The 14,859-nt window shown below is 37.1% G+C and overlaps 2 protein-coding genes across 2 annotated transcripts; one reads left to right on the top strand and one right to left on the bottom strand.

The window, feature by feature from the left end:
- The first annotated feature begins 2,545 nt into the window (after positions 1–2,545).
- Positions 2,546–8,664, top strand: LOC106670645 (tetratricopeptide repeat protein 36 homolog). Its single transcript, XM_014401164.2, has 4 exons — positions 2,546–2,714; positions 5,739–5,921; positions 8,221–8,393; positions 8,458–8,664. The coding sequence occupies exons 1-4, from the start codon at positions 2,570–2,572 to the stop codon at positions 8,560–8,562; spliced, it is 606 nt and encodes a 201-aa protein (XP_014256650.1). The 5' UTR covers positions 2,546–2,569; the 3' UTR covers positions 8,563–8,664.
- Positions 8,665–9,721: 1,057 nt separating this feature from the next.
- LOC106666886 (glycine-rich protein 5-like) lies at positions 9,722–13,198 on the bottom strand. Its single transcript, XM_014394406.2, has 4 exons — positions 13,109–13,198; positions 12,971–13,034; positions 12,796–12,918; positions 9,722–9,991 (listed from the first exon to the last, which is right to left on the bottom strand). Exons 1-4 carry the CDS (start codon positions 13,160–13,162, stop codon positions 9,936–9,938), a joined length of 297 nt encoding a protein of 98 aa, XP_014249892.1. The 5' UTR covers positions 13,163–13,198; the 3' UTR covers positions 9,722–9,935.
- Positions 13,199–14,859: the final 1,661 nt, after the last annotated feature.

Raw genomic sequence — 14,859 nt, 5'->3', positions numbered from 1 at the left:
AGGTGTGGCACTATGGTTTGCTCTAGAAACTCAACTTAAACTTATTACTTCATCATCATAGCCTTTATGTCCGATAGATTACTTTACGTACGAATCATCCTTCTTCCCAACCAATAAAACAAAGTGAGCGTTTCGCAAGGCGGCATACTTGGTCCTGTTCTATTCTTTAGATGCCTATGGATTGTCGATTCCTATCCTTAGCAAACCCAGGCCCAGTCGTGGCTTTTAGAAATCTCTTTAGGAAACGAAACTAAATCCTAGGAAATAATTTTCACCATGATGTCCAGCAAAAAAAAGGCTTTTTCCAATAGCTATGCATTTTGCATTAAAATAGAGGTCGTTTTTAAAAACTAAGGTTAAATTTGCTAGATACCGATTATACCTTCGATACCATCAACCTAACAGCAAACGCAGACTCAACAGTGGCATCCTGAAAGCTTCAGGTTCATCTCTCCTGTTTGAAGGAATTGTTCAAGAAATGAAGGTTCAGAGGCAACGAAACTAAATCCTAGGAAATAGTCTTCACCGTGGTGTCTAGCAAAAAAAAAGACTTTTTACAATAGCTAATTTCATCAAAATATAGGTTAGGGTTTTTAAAAACTAGGTTCAATTTGCTAGATACAGATTGGTACCTATGTTACCACCATCCTTACGCCATACCCATATCCATTAGTGGACTTCTAAAACCTTCAGGTGCCTTTCTCCTGTTTGGAGGAACGGTTCAAGAAATAAAGGATCCGACTTAACGAAACCAAATCACAGTAACTAGTTTTCACCCTTCGCCATTCAGATCCAAAGTAAAACAACTGTTTTCCTCTCCCAGCAACCAATTTTGTCCAGTATTTGGGTTTTACATCCACAAAAGACTTACTTGGAAGCTTTGAACGTACAGTCAAGTTAAAAGAATAGAACTGCACTGAAAAAAAAACTGCTGAAATGACTACTTGACAACAGATGAAAATTCTCATTAGAAAACAAACGCTTCATCTACACATCATTACTACATCGAATCGGGGCGTACGGTTTTAAACTATGAGACTCAACCAAGCGTTCCAATCTCCAAAGAATCGAGCCACTCCAGTCTTACTATTTACACAGACCTTGAGCTTTGACTGCTTTCGTCCATGAAGTATCCTCAGGATATGGTTTACTTGACCCACCCTTCATTCAATCACCGATGATTTCTTTGGCCTACTTAAGAAAACAGCTTGTGCTTTAGAAGGTTCTATGAGCTACAACATTATTGTGCGTAGGGACACCAAAGGGTGCGACTGGTTGCAGGAATAATGAAAGAAGCCAAAGCTTGAGAAAGGGTTCCACCTTTTGGTCACTGTGTTCCCTTAAGGAAACCGGATCCCCTTCACCTTTTCCGCTTGCGCCTTATACCCCGGGTCATTTCTGTTTATCATCAGTTCATCATCACCGACATTATTTATTAAGGGAAGAGGCAATCGACCATTGACGGCTTCAAGCCTTCCCCTTTTATGGATGGTTCCGAGGTTCATAGGTTCGCTGGAGTGTGCCCACTCAACAGCAGAAAGTCCTCCCGCGCTAGACTATATTTGCTACTTTTCATACGATAGGCCATCGCGTTGCCTCCTTTAATCACCTTTTTATTAACCGTTGAGGTAGCTTAGGAACGGGAGAAGTATATGTAAGTGGTCCGTGGCACTTCACTTCACCGTTCCTCGGGGACGACGTAGGCTGACCTTCGCATTCTCGCAGGCAGCATGCTTTCTGCCATAGTCTTGCGAGGAGATATAATGAACCCGATGTCGGTGGGTGATCCACCCAGTTAGAAGGACAGTCTAGTCATGAAAGATGCATTCGGGGGCAGAAACAAGCCGAATAGAGTCGACTGTCGAGGAGTGTTGTGACTGTAAGAAGAGTGCTCTCCAGTGTCCAGGAAGAAGCGGAAAGAATAAACTGGAAGTGGCTGAAAGATGAAACTGGTGTTTGCTAGTGTCGTTTAGTGCAAATTCTTTTTGTAAATAAACACCCCTAGAGATAGCGCTATGGCTGACTCATTTATCATTAGTTCTACGTAAATTTGAGACGGTACTGAAAAGTGTATATTATCTCCCTGGTCTTTTGTGTTTTTAAATCTAACCTCCTTCGATACAAAAAGTAATTAAATACGTTATGTCCTGGCATAGCTCAGCGATAGGGTGTAGCTTCCGCGCCATTTACAGCGCCAATGGCATCACGATTTCTTCCATAGAAAAAAAAGTGAGGGGTGTAATCAATTAGGTACTTGTAGCATCAAGTCATCTATTGAATTAATTCATGCCAACTGATAACATTTTCGCCGGAATTCTATAATTCATAACGATAACTAAGGTTTTTGGTTTATTTTTCCCTTCTAATAGCTAAATAATGTAATATTAATCTGAAAGCATGTAACATCACTAGCTGGATGTATAATATAAAATATATAAAAAAGTTTAAAAAATACATTGTTCTCGCAAGATATGTTTTTCGTCGTGTTTTATTTGTTGTTTTGTTTTGGAAAAGTAGTCCTTTACGTAAGGACTTGACAGCCTTGGGCGTTAGGAATCTTTAGTAGGATATGCGCGCTCAGTCGGTGTCCACCAGAGAGGAGAAAATGTCCGTTTTGAGTGAAAACGACAGGGCCGTTCTTAATTCCATTTTCAACCCTTTGCTTCCCCTTGGAGAAGGAGTTTACTCGGAGGATTTAACGGAACTTGTTGAAGGTAAATTATCAGCATATACGAATACTTATGGAAATATTATTTTCAGAAAGGTCGGTTTTTCGTAAATCATAAAATATCCTACCATCCAACTAAAACATAACAAATTCCTCCAAAAATAAACAAAATCTTAAATGTTATTAAATTACATTTAAATATATTGGCAATTCACTTGCCTATAGTCATAATTTAGTTCGCTGAAAAAATGTTACCCTAGAATGTTTATGTATTCGATTTTTATGACTCTTTTGTCACTTTTTTATGATTATCAGTTTACAACCATAACTTAGGAGGGGTATTTTTTTTTACTAAACCAAGCACTTTACTCGGTGCCACTTCGCGCTGAAAATTACCTTATCAAAGTGGCTAGTGCTTCAATTTAACAAAGGATGATGTCTCTGGTTTCCTCTGACTCTGCTTCGCTCATCTTTTTTAGGTGGTAGTTAAGAAGCCTACAATTTTTCTCAAATCTTGTTTGCTGAAAGAGCAAAACACCTTCATCTTCCTTTTTGGGAAATTTGCAAACTTTTTTAGTTTGCTCTCATACCTGGTGCTCTCGTCTATAGCATTTTTTAAGGATTTGAGGGGTTGAAAAAAATATTAAAAATCATTTCCTCCACTATAACCTATATAGGTCTATTGTGTAACCTTTATAAATTATAACCATACTTTGGAAATTGTACTTTTTCTTGTAAGTCTAAGCACTTTCCTCGGTGCTTCTGTAGTCGTGAGAATTGCCTTACGGAAGACTTGTACCGTAATCAGAATAATGCTCAGGATGTGTGTCGATGTCTCTGGTTTTTATTGACAGAGTCGGATTGTTTTTGTCTCTTCTTTCCCCATCTTCTTTATGTGGTAGTTAAGAGGGCACTGGTTGGTATAGAGGCTTTCAATTTTCCTCAAATCCAGTCCGCTGAGAGGAGATTCTTCGCCTTCCTTTTGGAGAGATTAAAACATTTCTTAGCTTGCCTCATACCTTGTACTTTTGTCAAGTTGAGTTTTTCTTTCTCAAGACATTTTTCCCGTTACAATTTAAGCACACACTCCTGTGTACCTGTGGGTTTGGTCCCATGGGTGAGAGGGGCTACCCTTTTTGGCTAGTTGGTCAGCCTGTTTATTCCTTTTTAACCTTCATATCCGGGAACCCTTTAAGGTAATCTTGCTGTGTTGTCCTAGAATCTTTAGGCAAGAGGCACTCTCAGACAAGTTTAGACTTGAAATTATACGCGTTTAGTGCCTGTATATCTGCCTGATTATCTGAGAGTAGCTTCAGCTTGGAAAATGAGTTTAGTTGAAAGGGCTTTGCTAAGATATAGTTCGGCCCTTTTACCCATAAACTACACACTTAGTTTGCTTCATGTCTGCTTTCTTCTGTATGATTCTGGCATGCCTAGTTGTATATCTTTTTTGGCTTGTTCGTACTCTGTTAGTTTCCTTCTATATCTTCATGTCCGGGGACCCACTTCAAGGTAACCGAGTTGTGTTCTCCTGGAGCCAACAGGCAATTTAGGCATTCGCAGACTAGGTTGGAGCTAAAACCATACGCATTTACTGCCCTTGACTGTCAGAAATGAAATCTGTGCAACTTTTATATTCTCTTTGTCTATTACTGTGCACAGAGTTTGAAGGCATGGACCTTAGCTTGCAAGATACTTGGAAACATATTTGCTAGCGTATACCACTACACATACTTTAAATCTTGTTCTGTTAGATCGGTGACATATTAGGGCACATCCTGAAACTTGAGGTTACCTATCTTCCAAAAATCTTATATAACACACATGAAAGGGTCTGTTAAAGTTCAGTTTTTCTCTAATTTCGTCAGGTTCCGTTATAGCAATCTCATTTATTTTAATTCTCTTTAGAATTTTCCAATGGCTTTTCCTTGGATCTGTTTTTCTTTCTTTTTATCTCATGGGTCTGCCACCATTTGACATACGCTTTTTAGATTTTGCAGTGTGTTTCGAGTCTGTTTATGCATTGTTTCTGTCAATCATACTAGAGCTCTATAAGTGACCTTAACCATCCCTAATTAATACATCTTATCTAACTGAATAAATAAATTCTTTCAATTAATTAATCTTTCTGTAAGGTATTAGTTGAAATGAAATGTCACGGGTGGGATTCGAACCCACGACCTTCGGCTCAATACACCGCTGCTCTAATTACTTGAGCTATCGTGACTTCGATCTACTCGGACACCAACTTCCCATCTCAACCTACCTTTCGTATTTTGAGAAGGTTGAAATGAAAAAGTTAGTGTAACGAGCGGGATTCGAACCCACGACCTTCGGCTCAATACGACGCTGCTCTAACCACTTGTCACGACAGGTCATGTCGTTAAAGCAGCGGCGTATTGAGCCGAAGGTCGTGGGTTCGAAACCCCTCTCGTTTCACTAACTTTTTCATTTCAATCAATATCTTACATAAAGATTAATTAATTAAAAGAAGTTATTTTGTCAATCGGTTCAGGAAATATAATGGATTGAATAAATAATTTTTTTTGCCAGAGTTTGATAAAGGTGTATTTGTAAAGTCCAGATTTGTTATTATTTTTTTTTTAAATGTTACCAGTGACGAGAGTTTTTGATATTGGAATTGCTCCAACAAACATGATCAGAAACCTGTTTTAGCCAGTTAAGGAAATAATAGACATTTCCTTGAGCACTTGGAATTGCAAAAATCCTCTTTTATTTTGTAATTGGGACGTTTCGTTTAAGTGACTTCTCTTTAGCATGTGAAGGGATGCAGTTTAACTTTTACAATTTAAAATATTAATAGCAAAACAATCGGCCAAGTAGCACGTCAAAATTGTACATGAAGTTACATTTCATAAGGAAAGATCTAATCTACGAAATACTCTTTCGTACATACTCCGCAATTCCAGTAGTTTCAACTTGATCGGTTTATCTAGATGGAAAAATATTACTTTCGAACTGTTTTATATTTGTACATGTCGTAAATTTTCAATTTCGTCTCGCCTTGATCGATTTTTTTTTCAAACGTTCGCTATATTTCATTTTGCAGATGTAGAATCTGAAAACTCGGATCCTGAAGTGAAGGAGTTGGAAAAGCAAGGGGTCCTGAAAGCAGAAGAAGGAAAATTCCTCGAAGCAGTCGATATATTTTCACAAGTCATTTTGAAAGCGCAGACAGCCTCTGCTTATAACAACAGAGCACAGGCGTACAGGCTGCTTGGCAAAGATAAAGGTATACAAAATGTCTAATATCTTGTCATTCTCATGTTCCAAATGTATCTACGAGATATTTTCGCAAATTAATATTTTATGATGGTATATTTTATGCATTTCTCAAATCAGAAAACTTTTTCCTTGAGGTTGAGGACAGCAGGACCTAGACTGCTCTTTACTACTCTCCCTCCTTACACCCCTCACTCCATCGAGGTCAAAAATTTATAAACAGTCATCACCCATTAAAAAAAATTCTACGGTTTTGATCTTATAACTACAAACATCCTGCGAAATCTTCCTAAAAAAAGCTATAATTTTCCTTACAACAGAACTACCTGTTCTCATCCAAAAATTGAAATGATTCATTATAAGACCCATTTCGAATCCCCATAAACCTAAGGACCTCCCTACGCATGCCGCCCCATCAGCTTACTGCCATTACTTGGCAAAATCCTTGGTAAACTACTCATAAAACACATCCTTGAAAGTCCTAGGAACATTCCATTTCAACTACTTGACGTTGGCAACACTTGCTCCAACACCTACTTTTCAAGCCGTTGGTGGAACAGATTGGTGGTGTACATCTACTTCTTCTCCAGAAACACCTATATCCCAACCTTGAAAGCTCCTGTGTCATCCCTTCAATTCTACCCCAGGTATCAATCTATCAGTCAACAATGGCACTGGGTGGTTGGCATAATCCCATCCTCTCTTTAAGACAAAAATGCCGATCGGGTGCTTTCCTAGACGAGAGGCAAACTTCGATCAGGTGTGGTGCGCGGCTTGCTTTGAAAACTCAAGGGCAACCTTCCATTCAGCAGACCCTAAAATTCTATCTGTCCAGAACATCATGAGACACCGATAACCCAGACTTGAAAGTTCAAATGCCATTCCATTCCAATAATTCAGGTTCAGAAGAAATCACTCTAACATTCAACAATGCCACAGGGTTGTAGACATCAGGGTATCTTTTCTTGAGCAGACGTAATGCTGCCCGGGTGCTTTATAAAACAAGATTCAAGCCTTCGATCGAGTGTAGCACTCGGGACTGTTCTTAAAACCTTAAAAGAGTCTTCCCTTTAACATACTTGAAGTTGCCATAGAAAAACCACTTGTTAATGTCACCTACTTTTAATGTTGGATGTCTAAGCCGTGGAAAAGATTGATAGATGGAGTCTATCTACTTAAAACTCTTCTCCTAAAACACCTATATCCCAACCTTGAAAGCTCCAGGGTCATCCATTCAATTCTTCCCTAGGTATCAATCTATCATTCAACAATGCCACTGGGTGGTAGACATCATCGCATCTTCTCGTGAAGGGAAAAAATGTCGGTCGGGTGCTTTCCTATACGAGGGGCAAGCTTTCGATCCGGTGTGGCAACCCATCTTGCTCTGCAAACTCAACTTCGAGCACTTATTACTTTATCTTATCTGTCCGGTAGATAATTTTACGTACGAATCATCCCCTCCATCCACTAGGCCAAAGTGGGCCTTCCACAAGGCAGCATTCTCGGGCCCATTCTGTATTCAGTATACACTGTAGACATCCCTTTCAATCCAGACCCAAACGGCCTTCAGAAATCTCCATAACTATCTCTCCTGTTTAGAAAAATGGTTCAAAAATTGGAGGATCAGACTCAACGAAATCAAATCCCATCAAATAAATACACCCTTCGCCGTACTCTCCTCTACTCTACTTCAACTCTGTTCCTCTCCCTACACCAAAGTCGTCCGTTTTTGGGACTTTACATCGACTTGGAAACCCCACACCTGACTTAAAAGAATAGAAATAAACTAATAAAAACTACCCATAGGACTATAAAACAGACCCCTCGTTCCAACCTCCAACATAATTAATCACTCCAGTTAAAAATCCTTCGACTAACGCCCAAACTTAAAGCGTATCAAAACTTAATATCCGCACAGACCTCCATATCCAATTTATCCTCGACCTTATTCCAACACTTTCCGTCTGATCCGGCTCAAGTACGGAACTTGAAGTGTTTTGTTACGAGCGTAACCACGAGGTACCTCCACTTCTGTATCTGATGAGTGCTTTGCTTTGCAGTCATAATTACATTTATGTACCTTGATCATTAATGTTTCGAATAGTCTAATAATGTTAACATAGGTGGCAAATTCTTATTTGAATTTCTTGAAACCAACCAGTGTTCATTTTGATTGTTAAGGGGAAACTTTTAATAAAAATATGGTATTAGTAAGTTGCCTTGTTCACAATATAAGAGGAAGTTAATAAAACTATGAATTTAATCAAATTAATATTTTGGACTAATTATTTATTCCTTCGATATTTTAGAGGCGATGGATGATTTGAACAAATCTTTAGAAATTTGTCAAAGCAAAGGGAGATCTGGATGCAACGCTCTCTGTCAGAGAGGTCTATTGCATAGGAAATGTTCTAGGATCGAACAGGCGAAAAGGGACTTTGAGGCAGCCAGCCGGCTAGGAAGTCATTTTGCAAAGCAGCAGGTAATTTAAACTGATGTTTGATTGTGTCATTGTAAGCTCATAATTTGTTTTCTATGATTTTCAGCTGGTCGAAATGAATCCATACGCTGCAATGTGCAACCAAATGTTGAACGAAATGATGTCCAAGCTTTCCAGGGCCGAGATGGTCCATAACGGACACGGAAACTAATTTTCATACAAAGGCTGTCAATTAAATTATTCATCAAAACAAAATACTTTGTTAGATATTATTTGTGATATTCTTTAAGAAATAAAACTGACATAAAATTTATATTTGGAAATGTATTTGTTCACATCAGACAAACACTTCCACAATCACTTCCAATCCTATCAGAAAATTCTCCAAAATGATAGAAGCGAAATTTGACCTGAGACGTTCTTAGTGAATGACGAGGTTTCAGTGTGAAAAGAGTGTTGTCACTGGTTAACCTCTCCTACAGGTGATTCAAACTACACAATCAGCATAAATCGAAATTGAACCTAATAATGGTTAGGGATGGATCTACTGGTAGGGCAATAACTTTCAAACACTACCAGAAAATTCTCCAATACGATTGAAGCGAAAGTTGACCCTCGTCCTTCTCAGTGAATGACGAGGTTTCAATATGAAGGAGTGTTGTCACTGGTTAACCTCTACCACAAGTGACTCAAACTACACAATTAGCATAAACCGAAATTGAGCCTAATAATGGTTAGGCCATAACCTTCTATAAAAAATTTCATCAATCAGTAAACATCCACACAATCTACTAGTACCACCATCACTTCCAACCTTATCAGTAAATTCTCCGAAACGATTGAAGCGAAAGTTGACCTGAGACGTTCTTGGTGAATGACGAGGTTTCAGTGTGATGGAGTGTTGTCGCTGGTCAACCTCTCCAACAAGTGACTCAAACAACATCAGCATAAATCGAAATTGAACCTAATGGTCATAACCTGGTTAACTATAAAAAATTCCTTAAATCACTAAGAATCCACAACAATCTACAAGGACGGCAATCACTTCCAACACTACCAGAAAATGAAACTGACTTGAACAAAATGGCGGATATAGGAGACCACTTTTCGGAGAGAGAGAGAGAGAATCAACCTGTTGAATCTTTTGACCAACCGACAATAGTGCAGACCTCGCTGAGAAAGCAGCAATAAAAACAAAAAATATACGCTCATATATATTTATCATCGGCAGGGGTTTTCTTTTATAACCTTACATGGTATTTTGAAACCGCAAAAAACTGAAATGAAAACATTTTATTGTGAAATGTCACTGTTCAATTTAATAGAGGGTACAATTATTACACACTTTTTAACAATAATAAAGCTATGTGTATGGTTTTAAACATTTTATTTTCAACAAATGTGCAAGAATTGTTTGAGATTAAGGTATCAGCAGTGAAAAGTCAGCAAAACAATAGTTGTTTATTTTTTACATTGCATAGATAATTAGTAGTATAGTAATAAATGGAATATGAGCTGATGAACAATTTGAAGATTTTCATCTCCTTGGCCTAGGGACGTCTCTTCATGATTTTGTCAGTATGATCACCCTGCCCCTGCCCCTGCACCACTCCTCCCGCCAAACTTCATTCCAACATTGCCTGCATACAAAAAAAAGTTTGTGGTAAAAATCTGTGTTGGTATTTCTTGTTTTCGCGAGTACTTGATTTGTATTTGAGTAAATGTATGTAATACAATTTGGCTACGATTTATCCTTGGATCCCTGGTAATATTTGTGGTAGTAAATATTACTTACACACGCATATGGAATGAAGATGAGTTACAGCAAGCTGGGCAAAATATACCATGAATGGCAAACTAAATTAAACACTCAAATTAGAACATCAAACGAACTCATTTTCTATTGGCAAAGTTAAAAATGTGAACAAAATTATTGTTAAATTAGACAACGATCATCAAACCTAAGAACCAAGTACTTCCCAACCATATGGAAATGCCCCTCCATAATCATGATCTAAAAAACAACAAACCACGTCTCTTCCTATCGTTCTAAGAAAAATCCTTGAAAAACTACTGATACAGAGTCTTTATATAATACTTGATTCTGTAGAGAAAAAGTAAGTTATTAGCAAGAATGGAGTGTGTTCGACCCCGAGGAATATCGAGTACACTAGGATAGTAAATGACCAGACTTTTATGCTTGTGATGATGTGTATGAATTTTTTGTCCACCACCTCGCCTTACCATAGGGTTACGGTAAGCTTCGGATGTCGAAAACATTTCCCAAAATTTTTGTCACTATGTTCGTCGTCTCAGAGAGCTTACAGACAGCATTTTGAGTTGAAAGTCCTTTGCTTGCTATATATTTTACTACTGGTGCCTAGTATTAGTATTGTGCCTAATATCTAGAATATAAGCTTTTTCGATAAAGAGCAAGCAGCAGATCCGTCTATACTCTGGTTTTCGTGCTTTTATATATGGTTCAGCAACATTTCAATGTGGATTTTTTCCGCTAGTAGTTAGTAGGCGGGTATTAAGAAATGAAAAGGTGGGCGGGGAAGATTGGTGCAATTTTAATTAACATTTATCTTCAATCAAGTTATAACCTTTTGCTTTTATTTCGTCTGCTGACCATGGAGAACTGTTCTAGTCAGGAGGGGGTTTCCTTGGGGGTATACGGTGACTACAATTTATGTACTTTACTAGGAAGTCAAGTTCAGTCTGATCTTCGTTCTGTGCCTTATTAAAATCTGTCACTGAATCTCTTTATCAGCGAAAATACATGTTAAATGTACTTATAAATTTACTCTGAGAAGTCCGAATGTCTGCTGGTATTCCTTCAGATCGGGGAGTTCTGTCACGAACTTAACAGGATTGTCTTGTCAGAAATGATCTTTGTAAATAAATTGTGAAATTTTTTTCAGCTTGAACGCCAAAGCCCCAGACATTTTCGGATGCTTACTGGAGATTAAGAAAAGCTTTATGGGGCTATGAATCTCGACTATTTATTCGAACAACCTCCATACTCGTACTAGGTGGGATTTTTAGTGTCTAGAACGCGAATTAAAATTTAGGGAATAGTTATATAATAATTATCTCAATTTGTTTTTAAATCATTTTCAGACAGTTTGTTTATGGCAGGAAAGCTGATTGGCCAATGATTTTATTTTTTTTTTTTCGGCTTTGCCCCGATTACATCTGATTTTTGCATTCTTTAGCAAAATATTTAAAGCGAAGGCAGCTTTGTTGGCTATTTTTATTAGTGTTTTGTTTGGAAGTTTTCATCCCTAACAATATGAATACTTGTTCAACTGAGAAGTGTGGATTTTCCATGGCCCCTTGATACAGAGTGTCCCTTGAATAGACGTCAATACTTCAGGGGGTTACTCCACTGGTCAAATGGGACTCAAAAGTCCCTATTGTCCGTAGTCTGATTCTCAATTGTATTGGAGATATTTCACTTTTCATGCTAGGTCAACCTTTCACAACTTTTTCCCATAAAGCCCCTGTATCTCATAAAATATTAATCCTGTAAATTTGATTACATCAATGGAAAGATCATTAAAATTAATTTGTTTTTTCATTGCAACCTTAAAGCAAACAAAATGTAAAATAAGTTAGAACGTAAACTTTTACAAGTTTCCAAAGTTCATGACTAAAGTTTAAATAATATTTACTTGGTTCTGAAATTACTGACAGATATGGTGCTTACAGAAATGTAGCCCCTACTAACAAGCTATACACACATGTACTTAACATATCAAAGGTCAGTTTATGAGATACAGGTGTTTTATAAGAAAATTGTGAAAGGTTGAAATAATCAAAAACTTAATTACATATCTGGAATATAATTGAGAAACAAATTATAGATAAACACTTTTTAGTCCGATTTGACATGTTGAATAATCACCTGAAGGTGTCTGTTCACGGGGCACCCTGTATATAATGAGGTTATCATCAAATTATTAATCTAAAGTTAAGTGTTTGGTTTTTTACTTATATGATACTTACTTTGGTATTTATTGAACAATTTATTAGAAATTATGTATACTGATTTATATCTCTGCTCTAAAATTAAAGTTTATCACCTTTGGAATTGGTGGAACATTCCTTTACCAAAACTGAATCGACATACTCACCCTGCCTTAATTATTTCTTCTCAATAAGTTATTGTCTCAGAATATATTTTAAGGCTGTTCTAAATTCATTCTATATATTTTTTTCTGTTCTTTTTTTCCCTTTTTTTAATGTAAGACTTTGTTTGTTGCGTTGTGTGAAATTACAACTTTCTTTTTATTTTGCAAAAGCACTTGATTCAACTTAATGCTGTGTGATTATCATGTCAACCCAATGTTCGTAGAAATTGAGCAAATAAATTTACTGTTTGATTTATTTAGATTCAAATCAAGTTTTTTTTATGATTTATTTATATTGCGTAAATTACCCCCTGCATTCCCTCCTGCTCTGCTTCCCATTCCGCTTCCTGCACCGGCGCCTCCACCAAATCCGACTCCTCCAGATGCACCTCCACCTGCTCCTGTTCTGCTTGCAGCGCTCGCGATATGTCCTGTCAAAATCAACTGTAAGACTGAATTTGAAATTTAAAAAAAGAAACGTACCTATTTCAGAAAGTAATCTTTCAGGATGCAGCGATATTGTTAAAGCATCAGTCAAGATGCAAAGCTAAAAACAAATTATAGAATACATATTAATAGTAAAGTAATAAATGGTAACAACAATCAAGAAAGAAAACGCACAGATATAACTAAAACAACCACTGTTTTCATTGCTAGTCCTTCAGAAAAAATCATTTATCCTTGTCCTGCTTTATATTATATATAGTTTTGTGTGTGCATGTTTCATGTGCAGTCATGCCTTTCATCTCTTTATTTATCAATTAGGCAATCTTAGATCAAAGTTGGATTATATTTCCATTTCATTTTTCCTTATTGTTAAATGACAATGCTGATACAGAGATAAAACCTTGTGACTTAATTTCATTAAAAACAATTGCGCTGTTCGCAATATCCGCCCTCCTGAATAATCTGCATTTATCACGACCTTCAGGATATCAATAACTATGATTTGTTCTGCAGGGAGCAAAGGACATGCTAACACCTGGGTGGCATGAGAAGAGGAGTTAAGAGAACTGCCTCTTGGAGAAAAATAATTGACATTTTACTTCAAGATTAGCAAAAAGGATATGCAATGCAGAAATTTAAAAAGAATCGATATAAGGTGGTGATAATCATTTGTGAGGTAATAAATAAATCCCTGCACTATCATAATTGTGGTCCTGAAAAGATACAGAACTTCTCTTCAGGAAGTCAATAGATTGAACCAAAAAAATTATTGGCACTTAATCGCATCACATAGTATCTTCAACTGCAAGTTTGTCTGCTTAGGAAAGGTGGATGTGGATCTAATAGTATGAGGAAGTCAGAGTTTGTCATTATTTCCAAACTAGTGACTTCACCATCCATCAAACAGTTCTAAACATGAATAAGGGGCTGACAGAAAGAAAAATTCTACGTCTAAAAATTCATCACAACAGTCCTACAATGGACATGAAACTGTGCCCATGGCTGGCAGACTGCTCATAACTGGCCAACCCTTCTAGTAAATGGATGAATTTATCTGCCTTACAGGAGAGGATATAAGTTTTTAGGTCTTTGGATGTGAGAAGGTTTAGCAGCATCCCATAGTTCTAATCCGTATGACCAAATCAGTTTTGTTAGTGTCTTGTAAAGTATTAGTTTGTTTTTGTTGGTGCATGTGATGTTCTTAATAATAATTTACATAGTATTCTGAAGCATCTGTCTTTTAGTTCGTGTATGTTGGTCCCGGTTAGACTTGAGTGGAGACAGAACCTAACGTGAACAGTCAGTTTTTAGGATAGGAGTATTATTGAGGAATATTGTATGATGGGTTTTGTTTTGAAGAGTAAAAGAAATACGGGTATATTTGCTTTCATTTATCTTAAGAGCCAGAACTTGCTCCTTCCCCTAGTTGCAACATATGTGTCAAGAGCACCTCCTAAGCAATTGTGGAGAATCAGAGTATAGCACAGCTGTGTCATCAGCAAAAAAGATAGGAGAGTACAGAGTATAGTCGGGATATCTGAGGTGTAGATGAGATACAAGAATGGTCTGAGCACACTGCCTTGTGATACTCCCATTCCTGAGGTACAAGATTTAGAAGGGCATATTTTAGTTTGTGTAAAAGATCCTCATGCAACATGTGAACAAATGCTTGTGACACACACGTGAAATCCATATCCACAATGTGAAACAGTGTTAGTTGTAGAATGTTGATGACAAACACCGAACTGGTGATCTGGCAGAAGATTGAAGGGAGTTTAGTGTTGGGATCAATCAGCTGATTAGTTTATTTATTTTATTTATTTATTTAAGGATCGAAATCCACTATAAAAAAGACATTTTACAATAACAAAAAATATAAATAATATATGTAAAAATACAAATAATATATATAAAAAGAATAAGGA

Source organism: Cimex lectularius, unplaced genomic scaffold, assembly GCF_000648675.2.
Source record: "Cimex lectularius strain Harlan isolate CLEC.00 unplaced genomic scaffold, Clec_2.1 scaffold164, whole genome shotgun sequence".
Classification (NCBI taxonomy): domain Eukaryota; kingdom Metazoa; phylum Arthropoda; class Insecta; order Hemiptera; family Cimicidae; genus Cimex; species Cimex lectularius.
The sequence above is the reverse complement of the archived record's forward strand: the minus strand, read 5'-3'. Positions and strand labels throughout refer to the sequence as shown.